This window comes from Boleophthalmus pectinirostris, unplaced genomic scaffold, assembly GCF_026225935.1.
Source record: "Boleophthalmus pectinirostris isolate CB_2022bp ecotype Guang Dong unplaced genomic scaffold, ASM2622593v1 HiC_scaffold_22, whole genome shotgun sequence".
NCBI lineage: Eukaryota > Metazoa > Chordata > Actinopteri > Gobiiformes > Gobiidae > Boleophthalmus > Boleophthalmus pectinirostris.
Genome location: NW_026571190.1, coordinates 12489017 through 12510591, shown reverse-complemented (window position 1 = coordinate 12510591; position 21575 = coordinate 12489017). Strand labels below are relative to the sequence as shown.

Genomic DNA, 21575 nt, shown 5'->3' with positions numbered 1-21575 from the left:
GGTAAGTTAACGGGAATCGTACCACAACCTTAAAACGTGCTGCCTATCTATGTACTATTACACTGCATTTACCCTCTGGCCCTGTCATTTCCACATATACACTGAATTCAAAGTTGTGCGTTAAACTTATAATGAACAAAGAATACCAGACAACGATTTTGAGACGAGAGCTGAAATAGGAAAGACAATCTGAGAGGTACCAAAGTTCAAGAGAAAGAGATTTTAGCCGCCGGCGCTGACTGCTGATGCATTTCCTGTTTGGTTGTCTTTGCATAAGTCTGACCTCCCTGAGCTGAGGTGCACACTTGAGGCGCACTTTAATTGAGCGAGTTTCTGTTCCATTGTTTTGCCTCACTCTGAGCTGCACGGAGCCTGTTGCTATGGGTCACCACAGCAGCTGTTTTGCCAGAGGATGTGGATTGTAGAAATACGCTATTATGTTTTTCTTTTTTCTCTTTTTTTTACATATTTTATTAAATTTAATCCAACACACAAAACACACCGCGGTCTGAGCACAAATTTCAGTTTCCGTCATTACACAAACATCCTCTGCAAACCTACAGCTTGCTATTACACTGAGTCTGTACCTCTCTGTACAATGTCACTGAGATCATCAAGTAATCGAGCCAAGGTCACTACAGATCCATAAAAACGTCATCATTACCTTTTAATTATGCACTGAGTCTTTCCATGGGTCAAACTCTAAACATGTCTTTATACCACTGTGTAATAGTCGGATCTATTATGATTTTCAAAATGAACAAAAACAGAAATTTGATGACTTCAGAGTTATAGAAAATAGCCAATACTAAAGTTTGGACCCATCATCTCATTCATTGTTTCCTTACGTTTATGTATTCTCTCATCTGTGTGGATCATTTTAAAAGTGCATTGTGTAACTTTTCTGGTAGAAGGTCCATCAAATACATTTCTCCTTGGAGATGTTATTGCTTTGTCTGGAATGTTCCACAGTATGGTATTAAACCTTTCTATCTTCATGGAGACCAAGTTACAGGTCAAATCTGTAGAGAGGTAACCCCGCTCATAGTCAAAATGCCTGTTTTTCTAGATACCGTATTTTTTGGACTATAAGTTGCACTTTTTCTCATGGTTTGGGTGTTTCCTGCGACTTATACTCCGGAGCGACATATATTAAAATTTTCAGACTGACAGCCGGGAGAGGGTGCTCTAGGCTTGTGTGTCAGTGTCTAGTACTACTATTACTCCTGTGCCACTGTCACTTCACACTCTACTGCACATGCCTCCTGTAGAAAAAGCTGCTGTCTTGCTGCAAATCGAGCAGCAGAAAAAAGTTTGGAGGGAGCGAGAAACTTGTGAGGGACTGCCGGAAAGCGGGGATGGAGAACACAGCTTCACGGCAACCGGGGGGTGCGCCATGCAACTTTCCTGGAAGTCACTGGATCAATCAATAAAGCCTGAACTTCAATGACAATCGAAACCATCCTGTCGGGATTCAGAAAGGCTGGAATAATTCTAACTGAAACTGATGCTGAGTCTGACGACAGCTGCACAGAAGAGGAAGCGCTGCTCTGTTTACCTCTTGGATTTAGTGATTTGGAGTGAGATCGTGAGTTTAGTAAACTTATGTTATGTTCTTTATGCTGTAATTATCTGAATAACTGTTAATATGTTACGTTAACATATTATCGCCTATTCAGTCTGTTGTTCTTTATTCTATTGTTATTACTATAATTTGCCTTTCACAATGAAACGTCGGTTCCTGGTCTCTGATTTTATAAAATAAATTTCTCCAAAAAGTGCGACTTATAGTCCGGTGCGACTGATATATGTTTTTTTCTTCTTCATTGCGCATTTTTTGCCTGGTGTGACTTATACTGTGGAGCGACTTATAGTCGAGAAAATATGGTAATTTTGAGCTATAAAACCACCTGTAATTGAATAAATGCAAGGTAGAGTTTAATGTCACACTGTGGAACATTCCAGACAGAGCAATGACATGTCCATAGAAAAAAGCAGGTGTCGAACCCCCAACCTAAAAGTTACATAGTGCACATTTAAAGCTTTTAAAATCACTATCATTTATCCTATGGGCGCACAAATTCCAGCCACTATCCTGTGTGAAAACTATGCATACTACGTTATTACACAGTTTTTGTTTTCATAGTTAGCTGTAGTTAATAAATCTGGGATGAAGTGACTGTGTATACCAAAACGCATCTCCACAATATGATGAATACCCGAAAGCCTTCATTATAGAATGACATTTCTGCTGGAGTGTCCTCTACCTGTTTGCCTCAATGGCGACTTTATTGCTTTGGCTGGAATGTCAGTATTATGCCATTAAACTTGATCTATCTTGCATAATTTCATTGCAGTTGGTTTTAATGCTAAAAAGGTCCTTGAAAAACAAAGAATGAATTGAATTTGAATTGAATCGTATTACACCGGCTTTACACTAAAGCTGCGGGTACAGGTGCAGATTGGTACCCGTGTGAAAGGTTGAATTGCAGTAGTAGATTGTATATTGTAAAAGTAGATTGTTAAAAGCATAGTCTATATCCTGAAATAAGAGACAAAGATTTGTGTAAATAAATAAATCATGTCTCGTGCCCTGTTGGCCTAATCACTTTCATCCTCCTTAAAGGACACCATTGTTATTAATGAGTGACATAAGGCATCACCTGGAGTTATCCTCTCCCTGTAGTTTAGATTCAGAAGAAATTCACAAAGGCTCACAAAGGTCAGCCTGTCTCTGAATTCTGGGTTCTGGATATTGGTGGGAAGAATTGGATAGCTACATCTAAACTGAAACCTCGTAGAGGGCCTAAACTGCCGACTGGCTCCAAAATTGTTTCTTTTTGGATCTCTAAAGGGGTCTTCAATCTCCAATGACCATCCTACTCCTGTGTACAAAGCTTCTTAGTGAATTTGCTCTGGTCCAAAATTTCATTTAGAGGAAAAACCAGTGCGTCAGTGATGGTCTTCTGGTTTTCATAAGGTGTGCCTTGTGTACAGATGTGCTAGAATACAGACGAGAGACAACATGTCCATGGTTTCAGACAGATAGTGTAGATAGTGGATCCTCCATCAGAAAAGTTGCACAGTGCACATTTAATGCAAGATTTATTGCTATGTTAACATTTTCATGGAAGTAATCACACTATTCATGGGTTTAAGCTTCCTGTTATGTGCAACACTTTTGGGAACTTTTTCCCATTCAGATGACATCATATGTTGTTTTAAATTGTTCATCCCTGTGTCATTCTTCCTAATATGTCATCAGTTAGAAACCCATGGATACTGTTGTAGCGATCTCTATCAAAGTATTAGTAATGTCTAATCAAGATTAATCCTTTCCAGAAGTACTGTACCTATCAACTATAAGAAAATACAGCTCTGTCAGCAGTTTTAATTCTTGATAAATCAGTTCTGGCCAAGTCATATATAGCTCTAACAATAGCAGGGAAACATCCGCAGTAGAATATCATAAAAAGTACCAGATCATAAAGTATTCTAGTCCTACCGTTCTGTACGTCCAGGATGTGGTGCTTGTCCAGGGTCCATCCTCCCATGTTAGAGGCGTCCAGCTCATAGCCCTGCAAAATGGCCGTCCTCTTCTCCCACAGAATCAGGTCCAAACACGACTCGTACTCAAAGCCCACAGACACTGGAACCAAGAGGAAAGAGACAGTTAGTGTTATTTTGGCTACAATAGTTTTATTGATTTTATTTTATTGAATTTTACTTTAATTTCATTTCATTTCATTTGGACAGTGATAAGTACAGTGTGTATAGTTCTTGTGGAAATATAACAGATTTTAGCTTAGACACTTACTACCATCTGTTCTCCCTATAGACTGATAATAAAGTATAGCTTTTTTTTTTAGTATAATATGGGATATTATGAGAACTGTGCAGAGATAGAAAGTTATTTTAGACTTGCATTGCTTGGCAGAAAAACAAACAATCAAATTCAACAAAAATATTTTATTCCAGAGCCATTATTAGGTAAATAATAAAATAATAAATAACACAATTATAAGGTACATTATTTTTACAAATTAAATGAGATGAAATGTTCGTTTGTCTCTACATAACATAGGATTTTCAAACCAACATGCAACAGTTGACAAGGTGAAATAAGATGAAACATATTTTTTAATGTAAGAAAATATTTAATGATCACAAGTAAAGAATTTCTTTGAGTTTTGTGGTCATATCCGTGTAGGAAAGTGAAATTCTCCTGACCAAAGCAAACACGCACAGTTAACCACCACATGCTGCCTCCCTCCCAGCCAAAGCGCCCTTATAAAAACACTGGGTCTGTCTGTCTCTGTGAGGTACAAAACTCGTAATGTCAAATACAGGACCAATGCCAAACCACATAAAAACACACCCAATTTCTAAATCTGAGCCAAAAACAGCTTCCGCCATTTTCACTGCATGCATATGGGACATTTGCATCATTATTATTATTATTATTATTACACTGTTGGACTAGTGAAGCAGCAAAATACAGTCAGTCTGATGTAACATTTCCTTTGTCAAAGCTGTATCGTTTGGATGTTTCTCTTAAGATCACAATGTGGATATTGGAGTATAACATCATCATATCTGAGATTTTGAAAACCTCGATATTGTTTAGACTCTGTTAATGCAAAACACATAATAATTTACATTTCATGATTAAAATAGCAGTCTAAATAGCAGGGAAATTGTATTTATCTTGAATTTGTCTCTCACTATGCATTTGAACACTTAATTAGATTAGAGCCTGATGTAAACAGTGAAGAGGAAGTATATTTGATCAAATCATTTGCATGCTAACAGATGTATATGCTTAGAGTGAAGTCAAAGGTGTGCTATGTAACATTTGAGGGGGGGTCCAACACCTGCTTGTCTCCATGGGGATGTTATTGCTTTGCTTGGAATGTTACACAATATTTCATTAATCATCAGTTATAGATTTTTAAACACACAAAAATAAATACATAAAGAAATAAAATAAAGTAATAAAGAAATACCCTGAAACAGATGTATTCTTATTGTAAGCGAGGTCTTGTCTCTCCACAGGTTTAAGTTTAATGCCATACTTTGGAACATTCCAGGCAAAGCAATAACCTCACCATTGATTAAAAAAAAAAAAAAAAAAGTTCAAATAGTCCACCAAAATTGGATTTTTCATCATTTTATTTTCATTTTATCATTTAATTTTTCATCAATACAGATACTTAAGCTACCTCATATTAAATTATACCAGGTGTAGTTTTATGTATTTTATCATGTTAGTGTGTGTGTGTGTTTGTGTGTGTGTGGTGTGGTTGTTTTGTTGTGTGGGGTCGGGCAGCTGTGGGGGCTGGGTGAGTGGTTGGGTGGAAGGAAATGTGGGATTGTTTTAATCACTATAAAGCAGTTTATGTTACATTTCTGTTATGAAAAGTGCTTTATAAATAAAGTTTGATTTGATTTTTAATTTAGGGACTGAGAATGGCATTTTTTTGTTTTACATTTGTATTATGCAACTTTTATTTATCCTGCAAGTATACATTTTTTATTATTTGCATGAAGAAAGCATTAAGAGACGTCCTACGAATACATCAGCCAGGAAATAATCTTACGGCATCAAATATAATGCCCAATCAGGATATTGGCTGAATTGATATCATGGAACCGATTTTGTGGATCAGCACCGATATCCCATACCACATATATATCACTATCAGTGCATCCCTAATTGTTAATGTTTTTATCTTTTGCATAGAGAGTTGAGACCAACTGATTTCATATACAGACGTCCTAACCAATCAGGATAACCTAAACACGCATGAAGAAAACAGAATACCACCCCTGATACATTATGAAGTCCAAACAACATTATAGAAAACAATGACAGCTCCACAGAATGTATCCGAGTGCATTTTCCTACGGATTGAATAAGAGAAAGAGACAAAATGAGATTAGGAATACTGTAGACAGATGGAGTATGTGTGCGGAGAGAAAGAGGGACACAGGGAAACTTAAGAGCCATTGGAAATAGCAGTGCTGCTGGCATTTACTGCTGCACTGCTGTGAGGAGCAATAACACTGAGGTTTATGGGGCTTCTAGGGAGCCGTGCCAGTTTAGCATAAGGCTGATTCAAACAATGATGAAGAAGCATCGCAAATGTATTTAACAACAACAAATATGGGGTGAGAGAAGGTTCTTGAGATGGTGACATTTTGAAATAAGGGGCGGCGTAAATTTAAATTCGAACTGTGTGACGTTTTCTGGTGGAGAGTACAGGACCTGCTTGCTTCCACGGAGATGTTATGGGCTTTTTTGTGCACAATAGCGCGCGACAATTTCACTGTTAGCGTCACTATTTCCTGTCCAGTTTTATGTTTATCTTTTTATGTTTTTTGAGAGTCATGCTAAAATTAATAAATATAAAAGAGAGATGTTTGTGTCTCAATGCTTTTGAGACATGATAAATAATACAACATTGTGATAAATTGAAGTAATCTACATACATAAATAACAGGGTAGTCTTTGTTTTAATTGATTTGAATTTTAATAAAAGTTTCTAAAAGCCTTCATGGAAGTATTTCAAGTGCGGTTTTAAATTTATCTCCAACTAGACAAGTAAGGGATGCCACCGGGACAAAATACAGGTCAGGTCTGTGGAGAGGTGATCCAAAGTAAGAATGCATATTTGTCAAGGTATTTTTATCACATTAAAAATACTTGTAACTGAATCGATGCACATGGACTCTCTAGAAAAGTTACAGAGTTCACTTTAAAACAATAAGATGTAGCAAAAACTGAGTGTGATTTGTCATCTATCCCCATGGTTACGGTTTAGCCTGGATTGAGCTACCTGGCCTATATTCAGCTATTTTCTGATCTGTTAAAATGTTGTGTCCTCATCGGAAACATACCTGGAGTTGTGCTTTATTTCACACACGTTTAACACACAAACCCTGCATATTTGGGCTGAGTTCTTCTCTCTGAAAACTGAAAACTTTCTATTCCACCAACAGGAAGGGCTCCAGTGTTTTTAAACTCCATGCACCTTCTCTAGAATCATTTGGATGATTTCAGCTCTTCTAAACAAAAGGTAAAAGGTAGAGGTTAACTTGGAAACTACCGCTTCATGACATCACAAGGTGGAACAAGGCATTTTGAGTTTTGGAAATGTAGACAGACTAATAATAGTGGATTACTCAAACATGTGTGAATGAAATAAAACACAATTTTGCAAAGGCCATGTTTTCGATGAGGCACCAGCATTCTAACGTGGCTTAAATCAATTTTGTGTAATATCGGGAAAATTACAAAGTGAATCTTTAATTAATTACAATTATTAGATCAATTTTTTGAGTTAGTGCCATTTCTATAAACTGACTAGAGCATTAGAAGTCCAACATGTTTTATTCATTATAGTTTTCATGTTTTTGCATCAATTTGATCCTCTAATTTGACAAAGGACTTGTGTCAAAAATGACTACAAGATATCCCATAAATACTTGACTGCTCCCCATTGACTTCCATTTAAAATCTCTTTAACTTGTTATAATACAGGGGTCTGAGGAAGGGCCATGACGTGGGCGGTCACTGGAAATAATTACTTTAGCATATTAGCAAATACAAAAGGTTTCAATCGGAGCTCTGTTTATCTTGCATTAAAAAACTACGTGGAGATGCCAGATATGAAGAATCAGTAATAAAAACGTCTTAAACTGTGGCCAAATTGGGTCGTAAAGTGAAGCAAAGTCAATGAAAACTGATTTATTGGGTTTTTACTTTCAGGACAAAATGACGAATCCATGAGCAGACTGCAGATGCATTTCACCTGGTGCATTTTACAGCTAAAACTATGCTATGACATTACCCATACTTCCATTGGGTTTTCATAAAAGACTTGAAACCCTGGTCTCCCATAGACTTTGATTATTTACACAGTCACCTTTCACGTCTAAGTGGTCCGATTTGTTTGACTTCGAGTTATTTATTCTGGCCTTTAAAATACTTACTGAGGGAACACATTAAATCATAGTATTTTCTTTTATATTATGCGGTCATATATCTGTGTAATCCCTCAGTCGTCCTGGTATGTTCCGCAATGGTCCATGGGCGTCAGGGGTACAACATGACAAAGTAAGAGTAGTAAAGTACTGCACTATTTTACTTCACTACATTTGAGAACGGGCTTTACTTTCTAATCCACTACATTTCTGATTTTTCTGTTTATTATTGTTTGTGATCTGCTGAAAAAGCTGAGGGGTTTATTGTTAGCACATTTATAGTTGAACAAACAAAAAATATGCAAATAAAACCAAAAAATTATGATCCAGTTGTTTCTGCTGAGCAAAATTCAGCACAAATCTTTATCAAAATCATTACATTTGAAGCCTTTACTATTGACTCTTAAAGTATATTTTTAACTGGTTACTTAAATACTTCTACTTCTACTTCTCTAGATTTCTTCATGTGATACTTTTACTTATAATTGAGATTTTTTTTTGTTTTTTTTGTAACTTTTACTTAAATCACAAAATCAAGTACTACCACCACTGATGGCCGTATACGAGTCTACTATGTGCTCTTACTTGTTCTGATACAGCTCAAAATCATTCTAAAGCTATTCAGGAAAGATTCATTTCTGTCCTGTGAATGTGTTTTAGTACTTTTGATACTTTTGACAACCATATGTTTAATCAGTCAATCCGATCAATTACATCAATCCACCATTTTAAGGCGTCAGTCTTCAGATACTTACAAACATCCTGCTCCTGTTTTTGATAAAAATACATTTTTGTTCTATGCACTTTCTGTTGTACATAGAGTTGCTTTTTTTCTTCATTAATTTACAAATATAGGTGTGGTGATGATAACATCAGAGAGATGGATATATATCTTAGGATTCCTGGATTGTACAGTATGAATGCTGTCTGTGTGTTGTGTGAATGTTGTCTTTTGTGTTGTGTTTGTCTTTTGTTCTGTTTTGATTTGTTTTTTCTTTCTTTTCTGTAAATGCTAGTTTTGTTAATGTATTTAGGACCCCCTCACAAACGAGAGGGCTTCCCTTATAAATAAGAAGTACTCGATTTTGTTACTTAAGTAAAAGTACAGATACGGGAGCAAGAAAATACATAAAAGTAAAAGTTTCACATGAAAAAAATCTACCAAAGTGTAAAGTATTAAAGTACCTGTTTAGAAATATATTTAAAAAATAAAAAGTCAAAGTAGTTCACAGAGATTTTGAGATCAAATCATGCTTCAAATGTAGTGATTTTGATAAAGATTTGTACTGAAATGTGTTCAACAGAAACAACTGAATCAATAGAAGTATTTGTTTGCTAAAACTACAAACATGTTCAAAATAAACTCTTTTCCAGCAAGTCTTCAACAATAATAAAACTTACTTTTTCTTTTCAGTCCATTTAAAAAATATAGTGGAGTAGGGAGTGCAGATACCTACTCTCAAATGTAGTAAAGTAAAAGTAAAAAGTATCAGTTTTAACATTTACAGATACCGTTTTTTTTCTTTAGTATATTACTGTACTACTTTTACATTGTTACATTCCATCACTGTGTTAAATTGACAACATAACCAAACAGCGTCAATGCATGTTTTTGTGCCTTGCCAACGGGGCTGCAGACTGTCTGTAGTCATTTGACCATGCGTTCTCCCTGGCACTTCCTGCTTGTACTCATATCTGGGTTTAATCACATTTTTGGCTAGCTCTCTCCATGCTGACCAACCTCCTCCAAGTGAACACTATCTTATGGGGGCTGCATGGCTTTGATTACATGCTCCAAGTTATGGTCCCAATCCACAGCCAAAAACAGCTAAGCCAGAGTGTTCAAAAGACCTGGATCTGCGCCAAGCAAAAGAAAAAGGTCTATTCCGTTACCGGCAGAATATTTTGAAGACTAACAATCGTAGTGTAAGTATACTAAAATGGCGAGCGGAGTTGAAAATTGTCTGAAAATGTGTGGTGTTTTAAGATGAGAGAATGCATTTGATCCTCTGCAGACGCCATGAGTTTAATCGGGTAATTCTTTAAGGTTTTGGGCCATGGCGGACTTCAAGATGTTATGGACCGAGAAAGAAGAAGTCTAGACATATTTTACGGCAATTTTAATGTTAGTGGTTAAAAGTGTCAGATTTATAGTGGCAATTTTGACGGACACTTATTAAATGGTTCTCATTAACTATGGCATTCTCAAGTCACAATTTAATATATTGAGTATATTACATATTAGTATATTACAAACAATTAGGAGAGTGCATTTAAACTGCTTTTGAAAAAAAAAAATGTAAGAATGGCAAGGGAATAATATAACTGACAAATTCTAATCACTGTGGGAAAGCTAACCAGGGATACTGCTTTGTCTCAATATCTGTTAATCTGAGCTGTTGTTTTAACACAATAGTACTCCACCGTGTAATTCACTCAAATCATTTGGAAAACACCTTCACTAGAATCATTTGGAAAATTTCAGCCCTGAAATTTTGATGAGGTAACACCACCGAGCTTTGTTTTAGTTAGTATTAACCAGCGCTTTTCATTTAACTACACTTACTTTTTTTTTGTTTTGTTCAAACACCTAAATGAGACCATGAACACAGGAGCATGAAAATGTGTTGTTTCAATCTATGTAGTATTTTTGTTAAACATTCCTCTATAGACATACATGCAGTTCTGCCCCCTACCCCTTCATGATGTCACTGCGAAGTATCAATAACTCATTACAACTAAGTGGGTACTCTAATTGCAACTCCAAATTTCCAAATCCGCAATAACAATATTATTCTGGCTAATCTCCATTGTATTGTTTTCCACTATTATTGCGTTCTACTATTTCTGTAATGAGAAAGCACTCGGCTGCCAAATTTGGAAAGTGAAATTGTACATGGAGTGATTTTGTTTAGAAATGTATAAATATACCGCAAGAATGTGCTTAATGTTGTGGTTTTATACACTTGTGAGAGAAGATGGAGAGGCTAAGGTGGTTGATGGTTCTGCTGCTACAATGGTAATGAAGGGAAGTGAGAGACAATATACCATATTTTTCGGACTAGAAGTCGTTCCGGAGTGTAAGTCGCACCAGCCAAAAAATGCGTAATGAAGAAGAAAAAAAAACATATACAAGTTGTGCCGGACTGTAATAATAATAAAGAATGAGAATAAAGAAAAACAGGCTCAATAGGCGTCTGGAATGTTAACGTAACATATTAACAATTATTCAGGTAACTATAGCATAAACAACAGAACGTAAGTTTTACCAAACTCTCCATCTCACTCCAAATCACTAAATCCATTGAATCCATTGAATTCTTCATCCTCGGTGTCACTTCTGAGCAACTCTGTGCAACTTCTGTTGTCACTGAAGTCCAGGCATGGTGCACCCTCCTGGTTGTTGTGAAGCTGTGTTCTCCATTCCTGCTTTTCACCAGTAACTCACAAGTTTCTCACTCACTCCAAACTTTCTTTCTGTTGCTCAATTACTGTTTTCAGCTGCATATTTCACTACTTGCAGCAGGACAGCGGCTTTTTCTGCAGGAGATATGCGCAGAAAACTGACACACAAGCCTAGAGCGCCCTCTCGTGGCTGTCAGTCTTAATATTTTAATATATAAGTCGCACCGGAGTATAAGTTGCAGGAAACACCCAAACTATGAAACAAAGTGCCACTTATAGTCTGAACAATTCTGTAATTTATGGGTACTTATACTTATGGAAATTATTGCTCAAGGATGCACTGTAAGAAATCTGCTACACGCCTGTTGATACAGGTCTGATCTGTGAAGAGGCAAGCCCGCTCACATTAGAATGCATGTTTTCAATGAAAGATTGAAGGTTACACTATACTGTGGAGAAGTGAAGTAAAGTTATATTAATCATATTCTCAGCTGTCAGTTTTGAAAATGTAGCTTGCTATTATCTTTTATCATCGCAAAACACTCAATGAAAACATGGAACGTCAATTATCTGAACAATGCCTTTCAGCAGAACGGTAGCACAGAGTTATCTCTGCTTTTCTTGTTTGGAAAATGAACTTGTACTGTCTTTTAAGTTTTAATCTAAGCTATGTTTGAGAGATCACAACATTTTCGAATCCCTATAGTTTAAAGGTCCTATATTATGCAAAATTGACTCCTGTGAGCTTTTAGTCATGTTGTAATCTTGTTACCTCATCAAAAACATACATGGAATTGTGTTTTGTTTCATTCGTGCATGTCTGAATAATCTTGGTTTATTAGTCTGTCTACATCTCCAAAGCTCAAAATGCTCTGTTCCACTTTGCGATGTCACGAGACTGTAGTTTTCAAGTTAAAGAGTTACCTTTTAACTTTAATGATAGCCAGAGAGACTTGTTTAACAGCACAAATCAGCTCACCTTTTGTAGCTCCAATTAAGTTATTTCTGATCAAAACAAAGCTCAGATTAAAGGTCTAATAAGCCTCAGACAGAGCATGCCTACGGTTAGCATCACCCCCTCAGCCCCCAGAGAAAAATGATGGCATCTATCAATACAATTTCTTTCCGCCTACATCACTTTAGTTTTCTCCAGAGGCAGCGCCAGACGAAAGTGTTCAGACGTCTTAAAAAAATACAACATTTTGAGAAAAAATGATCACCAAAGACACTCTCCACTCCTCCATCTTATTACCAGGGCTGTCAGGCGGTTAATATTCGGCTATTCTTCTCCCAGAAAATGAAAAAAATGAATGCTAAAAAATACACGGCCTCCCTGCTAGACATGCATTTCAAATATTCCTGGGGCGATATGCTTTTATAATAATGTATGAGGGCCAATCTCAGCCATGTTACAAAACAGAACAGTAAATCTTTTTAATGCTGTATGCAGTGTTGGTAATAACTCAAGAGGAAGTGTGTTCCCTCACTTGTCCCTCGTAAAGGTGTCGTGGAGGTTAGCAGTTAGCACATTATGTCGTAGCCATTTTCCTGTCAAAGCATTTTCCCAGAATGCATTTGAACTATGGCTTCAGCGGTTTGTATCTGTCTGTGGCAGATAAACTACACTATACAGGCTACTCGAGGATCTTTACGGTATGTTATTACAGAAGTGAATTAGATGTGTTTAACAAGGGATAAATCAGACTTTCATATTATATATGTGTGTTTATGAGTGTGGAAGAAGCATTAGACTATATGGACAAATATTATTCTTTAAATGCTTGCTACAGTCACCTTGAAATGAAGCATGCATAGAATATAGACAATTATGGTATACTTAAAAGCTCTATATTACATAAAATGGATACTTCTGATGTTATAATGTTGTTACCTCTTCAAAAATATGCCTAAAGTTGTTTTTTTGTTTCATTCACACATGTTTGAGTAATCCTGTATTATTAGACTGTGTACATCTTAAAAGCTCAACATGTTCTTTTCCACTTTGTGATGTCATGTAGTGGTAATTTTCAAGTTAACATCTACCTTTTAGCTTTTGATCAGTAGACATTGGCAATTCCAGGCCTGAAATCACGCAAATGATTCTAGTGAAGGTGTAAAGAGTTTAAAAACACAGTGGAGCACTTCCTGAATTACCATGTGACATCGTAAGTGTTTTTTTGTTTGAGAGAAGAATTAAATACGCAGGGTGTGTGTTGCGCATGTGTGCATGAAACAAAACACAACTCCATATGTTTTTGATGAGAAAACAAGATTATAACATACACAAACAGGTGATGTCAACAGGCCCAGTTACAGCTCACATCTGTGGAGAGGCAAGCCCGCTCAGAATAAGCAAGCGTGTTTGTTAAAGTATTTCCTGGCATTAAAAATACCTCTACCGTGGAACATCTTATTAAAGCACATCTACACAGAACAAGCACGTGCCAGAAAAGTTCCACAGCATGCCTTTAAACCATTTGTACCACAGACTTGTTGTGCATTCGGCTGCTCGTTCCACCTTCCTGATGTCATGTCGTGGTGGTTTTCATGTTAACATCTACCTTTAACCTTTATGTTCAGTAGAGATGGGCAATTCCAGGTCGGATTCCAGGTCGGAAACCATCCAAATGATTCTAGTGAAGGTGTATGCAGTTTAAAAACACAGTGGAGCACTTTCTGTATTACAAAATCAAGGTGGAACAGTGTGTTTGTGTGTGAAAGAAAACACAACTCCAGGTATGATTTTCATGAGGAAACAACATTCTAGCTCAGATCAGAAAATAGCACAGTACTGGCCCTAATATATCAATAGTTTACACTAAAAATAAAATAAAATCAATTAATCAAGAATGGAAAATTACACATACTTCTGTTTCAATTAAGGTTTTATCCATGAAGTTATTTTACAGACTCCGATATGTTTTAGATTAAAAATATATTGTTAGCCTTGGTTATGTAGTGTTTAATCTATCTATTTATGTCACCTACAAAAGATACTTACACTTATACACAATATAGTGAGTTTTCAAAAGATCAATATAGACTTCTTTGAATTGCAATCAAAAGCTCTATATAAAACCAATGTATTATTAATATCAAGTCAGGAGATTTTGACATCTGTGTTAGTGTCGCTTTGACTTTTACACAATTATTTTTTTTCCCAGTGATTTTCTCACTATACTGTGGAGAATTCAAGCATCCAAAATGACTAAGATAACACATGTTGGACTCACCCACGGCCTCGGATAGCCCGTACACCCTCTGTCCATATGCGTCCGTCTTGTCCCAGATGAAAGTGTAGGAGAGGTTTGGCTGAGCAGGGAACCACTTCTGGAACAGCCTCCCCACCACAGCGACCATCAGATGAACCTAAGAACACATACATGAGGGTTCAGATCTGTGTCTAGTAATGTTTTCACAGTACGAAAATGTTCTAAGGGAAAGGCTGATTACTCAGTACAAATTTCAATAGATGTAGATAAATAATATATTTTTTTTTAATTTATTAATATGTAGTCTTCTACTAATGCTGATATAGATAAATACATTCTAACACTCTATGTCCATATCAAGTCCAATACTAGCTTAACTAAAAATTTGTATTTTTTTTTTTTTGCAATTCTGTATATAATGTGTATGTTATTTACATTATATATGATTTTGCCAAAAATGAATGAACATTGAACCCACAGACAGTATAAACAAGTGGACTAAGTCAGTGTGACGTCATCCATAGCGTTTGACTCCAGTCAAATGAAGCTCAGTGAGGTCAACAGTTATAAGAGCAAATCCGAAGCAGAGTTCCATATTTGGACCAGTGGTTTAGCCCCAAGAGAGGAGCCATGTTTTTTCAATAGGAGCCAGAGTGCTCTTTTCCTATTTAGATTGCGGCAGCTTGCAAGTTAGCTATGTCCAATATATATATATATATATATATATATATATATAGTACATGGTTGAACCTGATCCAATGATAAATTCTGAATATGGAGTGTATTATTTTGTATACATTTAATATATAGAGAGAAAGAAAAAAGAGAGAGACTCTAGATAAAGAGAGAAAAGAGAGAGAGAAGCAAGTCGGACCTTCATAAGGTTGAATGGTATGGAGGTCTGTGTCATGGTGACCTTCAGGACCGGCTTGTATCCTGCTGCTCTGGAGCTCAGGTAAACCAGGTTCAAGTCACTGCCCGGGATCGACGTCTCCTCTTGTAGCACCTGCCAAAGAGGAAAATGAACTGATTAGATTTCAGATCCTTTATTATACAAAATTTTCTCTTCAGAGATTGAATCAGAAACATACCTGGAGCTGTGTTTTCTTTCATTCACACATTTGAGTTTGAGTAACTCTTTCTCTACATCTCCATAGCTCAAAATGCTCTGTTCTACTTTGTGATGTCACAAAGCAGTAGTTCTCAAATTAACAGCTACCTTTTACCTCAAGGGAGTTTGGCAATTCCTGATCTTATCCAAATGATATGTCAGTAATGTAGGAAGTGCTCCAGTGTAGTTTGAAAATACACTAGAGCACTTCCCATATTACCACATGACTTCACAAGGTGGAACAGAGTCTTTTTAGTTTGAGTGAAGAACTCAGCCAAAATATGCAGAATCAGGATGTGTGAATGAAACAAAACTTTTTTTCTCAGCAAGTTTCTTGAGACATAGGTGCTGCATCCCTCTGAAAGACTTTTTAGAATTTTTGACTTTTCAGAACCAGTTAAATCTCTTTTTTGGCCCATTTTGCCTGAGGAAAAAAAGCTGCCAGAAAGGAATCTGCTTGCCTAACAGGAGGGTTGCTGGTTTAAACTTCACAAAAAAACAGAGTGTGATTAGTTTGTTGTGCATGCTTTATGTGGGGGAAAAAAATCAAATGTGCGCAACAGCTAAGCACTTGATCTAGCACGTTGCTGTATTGTTAAGAAACAGTTCTAAGAGTGCTAATGAATGATGTAGGATTTGATTTCTAATTGCTATGCAACATGAACAACATAACCAACAGAGGTGTGTGTGTGTGTTTGTAACATTAAAACAACAAAAAGTGATAAATAAAAACGTGTTAAAAAAGTAAGAATCCTGTAAATTAACAATAGGGGATTTCAATTATCAAGTATATTTTAATCAGCAATGCAGTGAAATAAAGTGTTCTCAAATTGATGTGAAGTTTCAAATAATTCAGTAATTTCAGTTAATTAGTTAATGGAAGATAAGATGCTATTCTACTACTATTCTGGTACTACACTAGGCTCAGAGGGATAAAACTCAATTGTACAACACCCCAAAGCTTAAGTCACCAGGGACCATTCTCCACATCTTGAGATTAGGAAACAAAATACATGTACAGAAAAAAGTATTCAAAATACTCATTTTGAGTAACTGTATTCTGGAACAGGTACTCTAATTCTACCCTAAATTCAAATGAATACATGGAAGTACTTTAAGTACTTAGTACTTAGATTAGCTGTCATAATATTGATATTTTAGACAAAATGATCACTCTTGTAGGGTGTGTATGTGCATTTTTCCCTTCTTTAAATAGAGATCTATAAATGCATAACAAAATTATTATTATTTTAATGTTTTTTACATTATAATATAATGCTGTAGTAGAAGTACTGTGACTATTCAGGATAAAGAGCTCTGATTGGTCCATGCAAGAAAATATGCTATAAAACACATTTTAATTGAAATCTTCAGTATTCCATTTGAAAATAATTCTGACAAGCTTTGCGATTGTGATTACACTTGCAATTTCTGTTCAAAATTCACAGTTTAATCGAGTAGAACTGGAAAAAAAAGGAAATATGAAGTGATAAACTAATACAGGAATTGCAGGTCATTTCTAAACTAAAGGGTTAGCAGTTTTTATGCAGAAAAAGATGTTAGGGTACTTACAAAATTTCAACCTTTGCAATTTGCTAATTGTGTCCATTCAAACTGCGATTTCAATGTGATTTTGATGAATCTTTAGAGCCCTATCACTGAGGTGTGTTTTCAAGGTTTTTTCTAATTTGTCCTTTATGATGCATTTCCAGAACAAGAAAACCATTGAACACATCCAGCACCCAGGAGGTTCTTCCAAGTCCAGTCTCACAAACAAAGCCCAGCCTCAAACCTGTCAGTGCACAATATATTGCTGTTTACCTGAATGTTTACACTGATTGATGCTCAGCGCTTTAGAACACAATAGAACTGTGCCCTCTTTCACCTGGCCTTCACTGAATCCATCTGTGAACCATTTTAAAGTCAAGAATTTGGTGTTAACCTCAATTACAGCTCAGAGAAAAGCTGACGAAACCATCGCCAGTTCTCTGCAATAACATTGGTCATGGACATCTGCTGCTTTGGTGAGTCACTATTATTCTAGCCTCAAACAAGATCAGTTCCAAATTGTGCCAATGATACGAACTGTAGGTTTTGGCGAGTTTCAAATCCAGAAAGAATCAAATCTAATAGCTTTGACAGCTCATTGCCTTTTTTTGTCCGCACAGGAAATCACTTCATTTAGTTTTTAAAAGCAACATTTTATTTGGAACATATTTTTCCTCTTATTGGAACACTCGCGAGCAGTTTCAGGGTGTCCGTTACAGATTTTCTCATTTGCTTTGTTGAAACTTAAAATGGGATTGTCACAACATGTTTGATAGCTTTTCGTGTTTTGCGAAAAGAGCGTCACTTAGCCCAAACATTTCAGATTCACATGACAGTTTTGGGAACATGATCACAGGCGTCCAAGAGAAAAGAGGTTTTGTCAGAATGCTACAAAGATAGTTTATGATCATGAAGGCCAATTTTGAAATGTAAAAAGATTTCATAACGGAGATATGGAGAATTGTACAATGCTAACTTGGAATTCTTTTACTGTTTAAGCTCATGATTCTTCTCTTACAAATGATGAACAACACTGTGTATGCATAAAGGCGTCTCCAGAGGTGGGTAAAGTAGTCAAAATACTGTATACGCAAGTGTACTGAAAAGTAGTGACCTTAATTATTACTAAAAGGTGCAGTGTGTAATTTTTCTAGGGGAGGGTCTGTCACATGCTTTTCTCCATGGAGATGTTGTTGCTTTGTTTGGAATGTTTCACAGTTCTATCTTCATGGAGACTAAACCAGACCAAGTTACAATTCAGATCTATGGAGAGGCAAACCCGTTCACAGTCAGAGTGCTGTTTTTTCTGTGTATTTTTTTTTTAGCTATAAAACCTCTGTAACTGAATAAATTTGAATAAAGTAGAGCTGTTTAACATACTGCAGTGAAAAGTTACACAATGCACCTTTAAAGGTCCTATATTACGCAAAATTAGGGATGGGCATTCGATTACATTTTCTGAGAATTAACGATCGATTATCGATTAATCATTAATGTTTTTTATATTAAAATTTATCATCATTATAATTACTATCTTCACTACTAATCTGCATAAATAAATTCAACTTTACAACATATAAACCGTAACCACTCTAAAGCCACATCAGCTTGTTTGAGATTATAATGTGTTTAATGCAGCTTTGTGCAACTGTCACAGAAACGAAACTTAAAACCGCATGACAAATTTGCATAAATTAAGCGAAGAAAAAAAACAGCTCTTGTGCGCTGATGGAATACAGGTTAGTGTGACCATATTTGCGTTTGTCAAAACCAGGACACTGGTGGGAGGTGGGAGGTCGGGACTCGTCATTGACATTGCGCTTCTCTCACCTGGCAAAGCTTTTTCCTACTGGACACCGAAACATATGTGCTGCTTTGTACACTGTGCACATGGCCTACCACTTGTCGCGTACGCAACGGGAAGCGTGGATGCACGTTGCAGGTTGACCGACTGTTTGTGTCTGCTCGCTCTTTCTGAGTGCAGAGAGCTACATGTACAGACCCCTGTTTGGTCACGCAACGCACAGCAACCTACATTCGGTTTGTCGATTAAAATGAACGTAATCGATGAAATTCTTAATGATCAATTATCGATTAATTGACTAATCATGCCCATCTCTCTGCAAAATGGATTCTTGTGAGCTTTACGCAATGTTTAAGCAATGTTATGATATTGCTACCTCATCAAAAACATACCTGGAGCTGTGTTTTGTTTACAGGTTAACGTCTACTTTTTAGCTTTTGTTCAGAAGAGATTGGCAATTCCAGGTCTGAAATAATCCAAATGATTCTAGTGAAGGTGTAAAGAGTTTAAAAACACAGTGGAGCACTTCCTGAATTACTACATGACATCATAAGTGTTGTCTGTCTGAGAGAAGAACTCAGCCTAAATATGCAGGAAGTGTGCAAGCTTGTTTGTTGAAGTATTCCCTGGCATTAAAAACACCTCTAATTGAATAAATCCAAAACGGTGGAACATCTCTCCTCCACGGAACAAGCACGTACCAGAAAAGTTCCACAGCGCGCCTTTAAACTGTTTGCATAGTACCACAGACTTGTCGTGCGTTCGGCTGCTGTAAGATCTCTCTGTAACCTACATTTAGAGTGAACATCAAGCTCTCCTCTTTTCCTTTGGTGTAAAATACATCCGTGCAGTGCTTTTAAAACGGGGGCGCGCTCTCCCACTCCAAAGCCCGTGCCCCTGCACCTCTGCGGGGGGAGTCTTTGAAGGAGTCCAGCGGACAGCATTTTCACACACTACTTATGGGTGAAGGGCAGGCTCAAGGACTCACTCAGATCTGGTCTTGGATTTTAGTGGGGGCTATAACTACAAAATATGACGATACAACTTCAAGAACAATCAGCAAACCAATAAACTATAGCCAGTGTGGGGACTACTACTGGTACTGATACTTCTACTACTACTACTATTACTAGAGAGTACTTATGGATGAAGGTCAGGCTCAAGGACTTACTGAGATCTCATCTTAGATTTTAGCGGGGGCTACAACTACAAAATATGATGATACTACTTTAAGAACAATCAATAAACCAATACACAACAGCTACTACTATTGCTACTTCTACCACTACTATGAGAGATTACTTATGTGGGAAGGGCAGGCTCAAGGATGGACTCAGGTCTGGTCTTGGATTTTAGTGGGAGCTACAACTACAAAATATGATGATACTATTTTAAGAACAATCAGTAAGCAAATAAACTATAGTGTGGGGACTACTAATGGTACTGCCACTTCTACTACAACCAATGTTACTGCTACTACAACTACTTCTACAGAGTACTTGACGGTGAAGGGCAGGCTCAAGGACTCACTTAGATCTGGTCTTGGATTTTAGTGGGAGCTACAACTACAAAATATGATGATACTACTTTAAGAACAATCAGTAACCCAATAATCTATAGCTAGTGTGGGGATTACTACTGGTACTGCTACTTCTACTAAAACTACTACTACTATTACTAGAGAGGACTTATGGGTGAAGGGCAGGCTCAAGGACTCTCAGAACTGATCTTGGATTTTAGTCAGAGCTACAACTATAAAATATGTTGATACAACTTTATGAACAATCAATAAACCAATACACGACAGCTACTACTATTGCTACTTCTACTTCTACTACTATTACTACTAGAGAGTACTTATGAGTGAAGGGCAGGCTCAAGGATGGACGCAGATCTGGTCTTGGACTTTAGTGGGGGCTATAACTATAAAATATGATGATACTATTTAAGAACAATTGTAAACGAGTACACGACAGCTAGTACTACTGCTACATCTACTACTACTACTACTAGAGAGTACTTATGTGTGAAGGGCAGCCTCAAGGACAGCCTCAGATCTGGTCTTGGACTTTTGTGGGGATTATAATAACAATTTATGATACTGATGATACTACTTTTACTACATTCAATAACCCAATACACTACAGCTACTATGATGACTACTCTTGCTACTACTTGTTCTACTACTGCTACTACGAGTGGACTTCTGCAGATGCCACCTCTCCTTGACCTGTCTGTACCTGCTGCAGAGATGAGTGGAGTGACACTGTATCATGGGGTGAGATAAGGAGACATATAGAGGCCACAGAGGACGACAAACTTGAGCAAAATGTGATAGTATTTTTACTTTAACAAATAAACTACTGCTCCTTTAAGGACAGCAATGACTACTACTAAAACTGCTACTACTGCTGCTGCTACTACTACTACTACTACTACTACTACTACTACTACTACTACTACTACTACCACAGAGACCCCACAGTAATTCAGTGATATGTTGTTTGCC

The 21575-nt window shown here is 36.8% G+C and overlaps 1 protein-coding gene across 6 annotated transcripts in view; it reads right to left on the bottom strand.

Moving 5' to 3' along the window:
• Positions 1-21575, bottom strand: part of LOC110167606 (teneurin-3-like) — a 595717-nt gene that overhangs the window by 92844 nt on the left and 481298 nt on the right. For all 6 annotated transcript variants that reach the window (XM_055158090.1, XM_055158089.1, XM_055158088.1 and 3 more), the window contains 3 exons: positions 15478-15609; positions 14625-14760; positions 3506-3649 (listed from right to left, as the gene is read on the bottom strand). In XM_055158090.1, coding sequence (XP_055014065.1) covers positions 3506-3649; positions 14625-14760; positions 15478-15609 — 412 coding nt within the window. The remainder of the gene's footprint in view (positions 1-3505; positions 3650-14624; positions 14761-15477; positions 15610-21575) is intronic.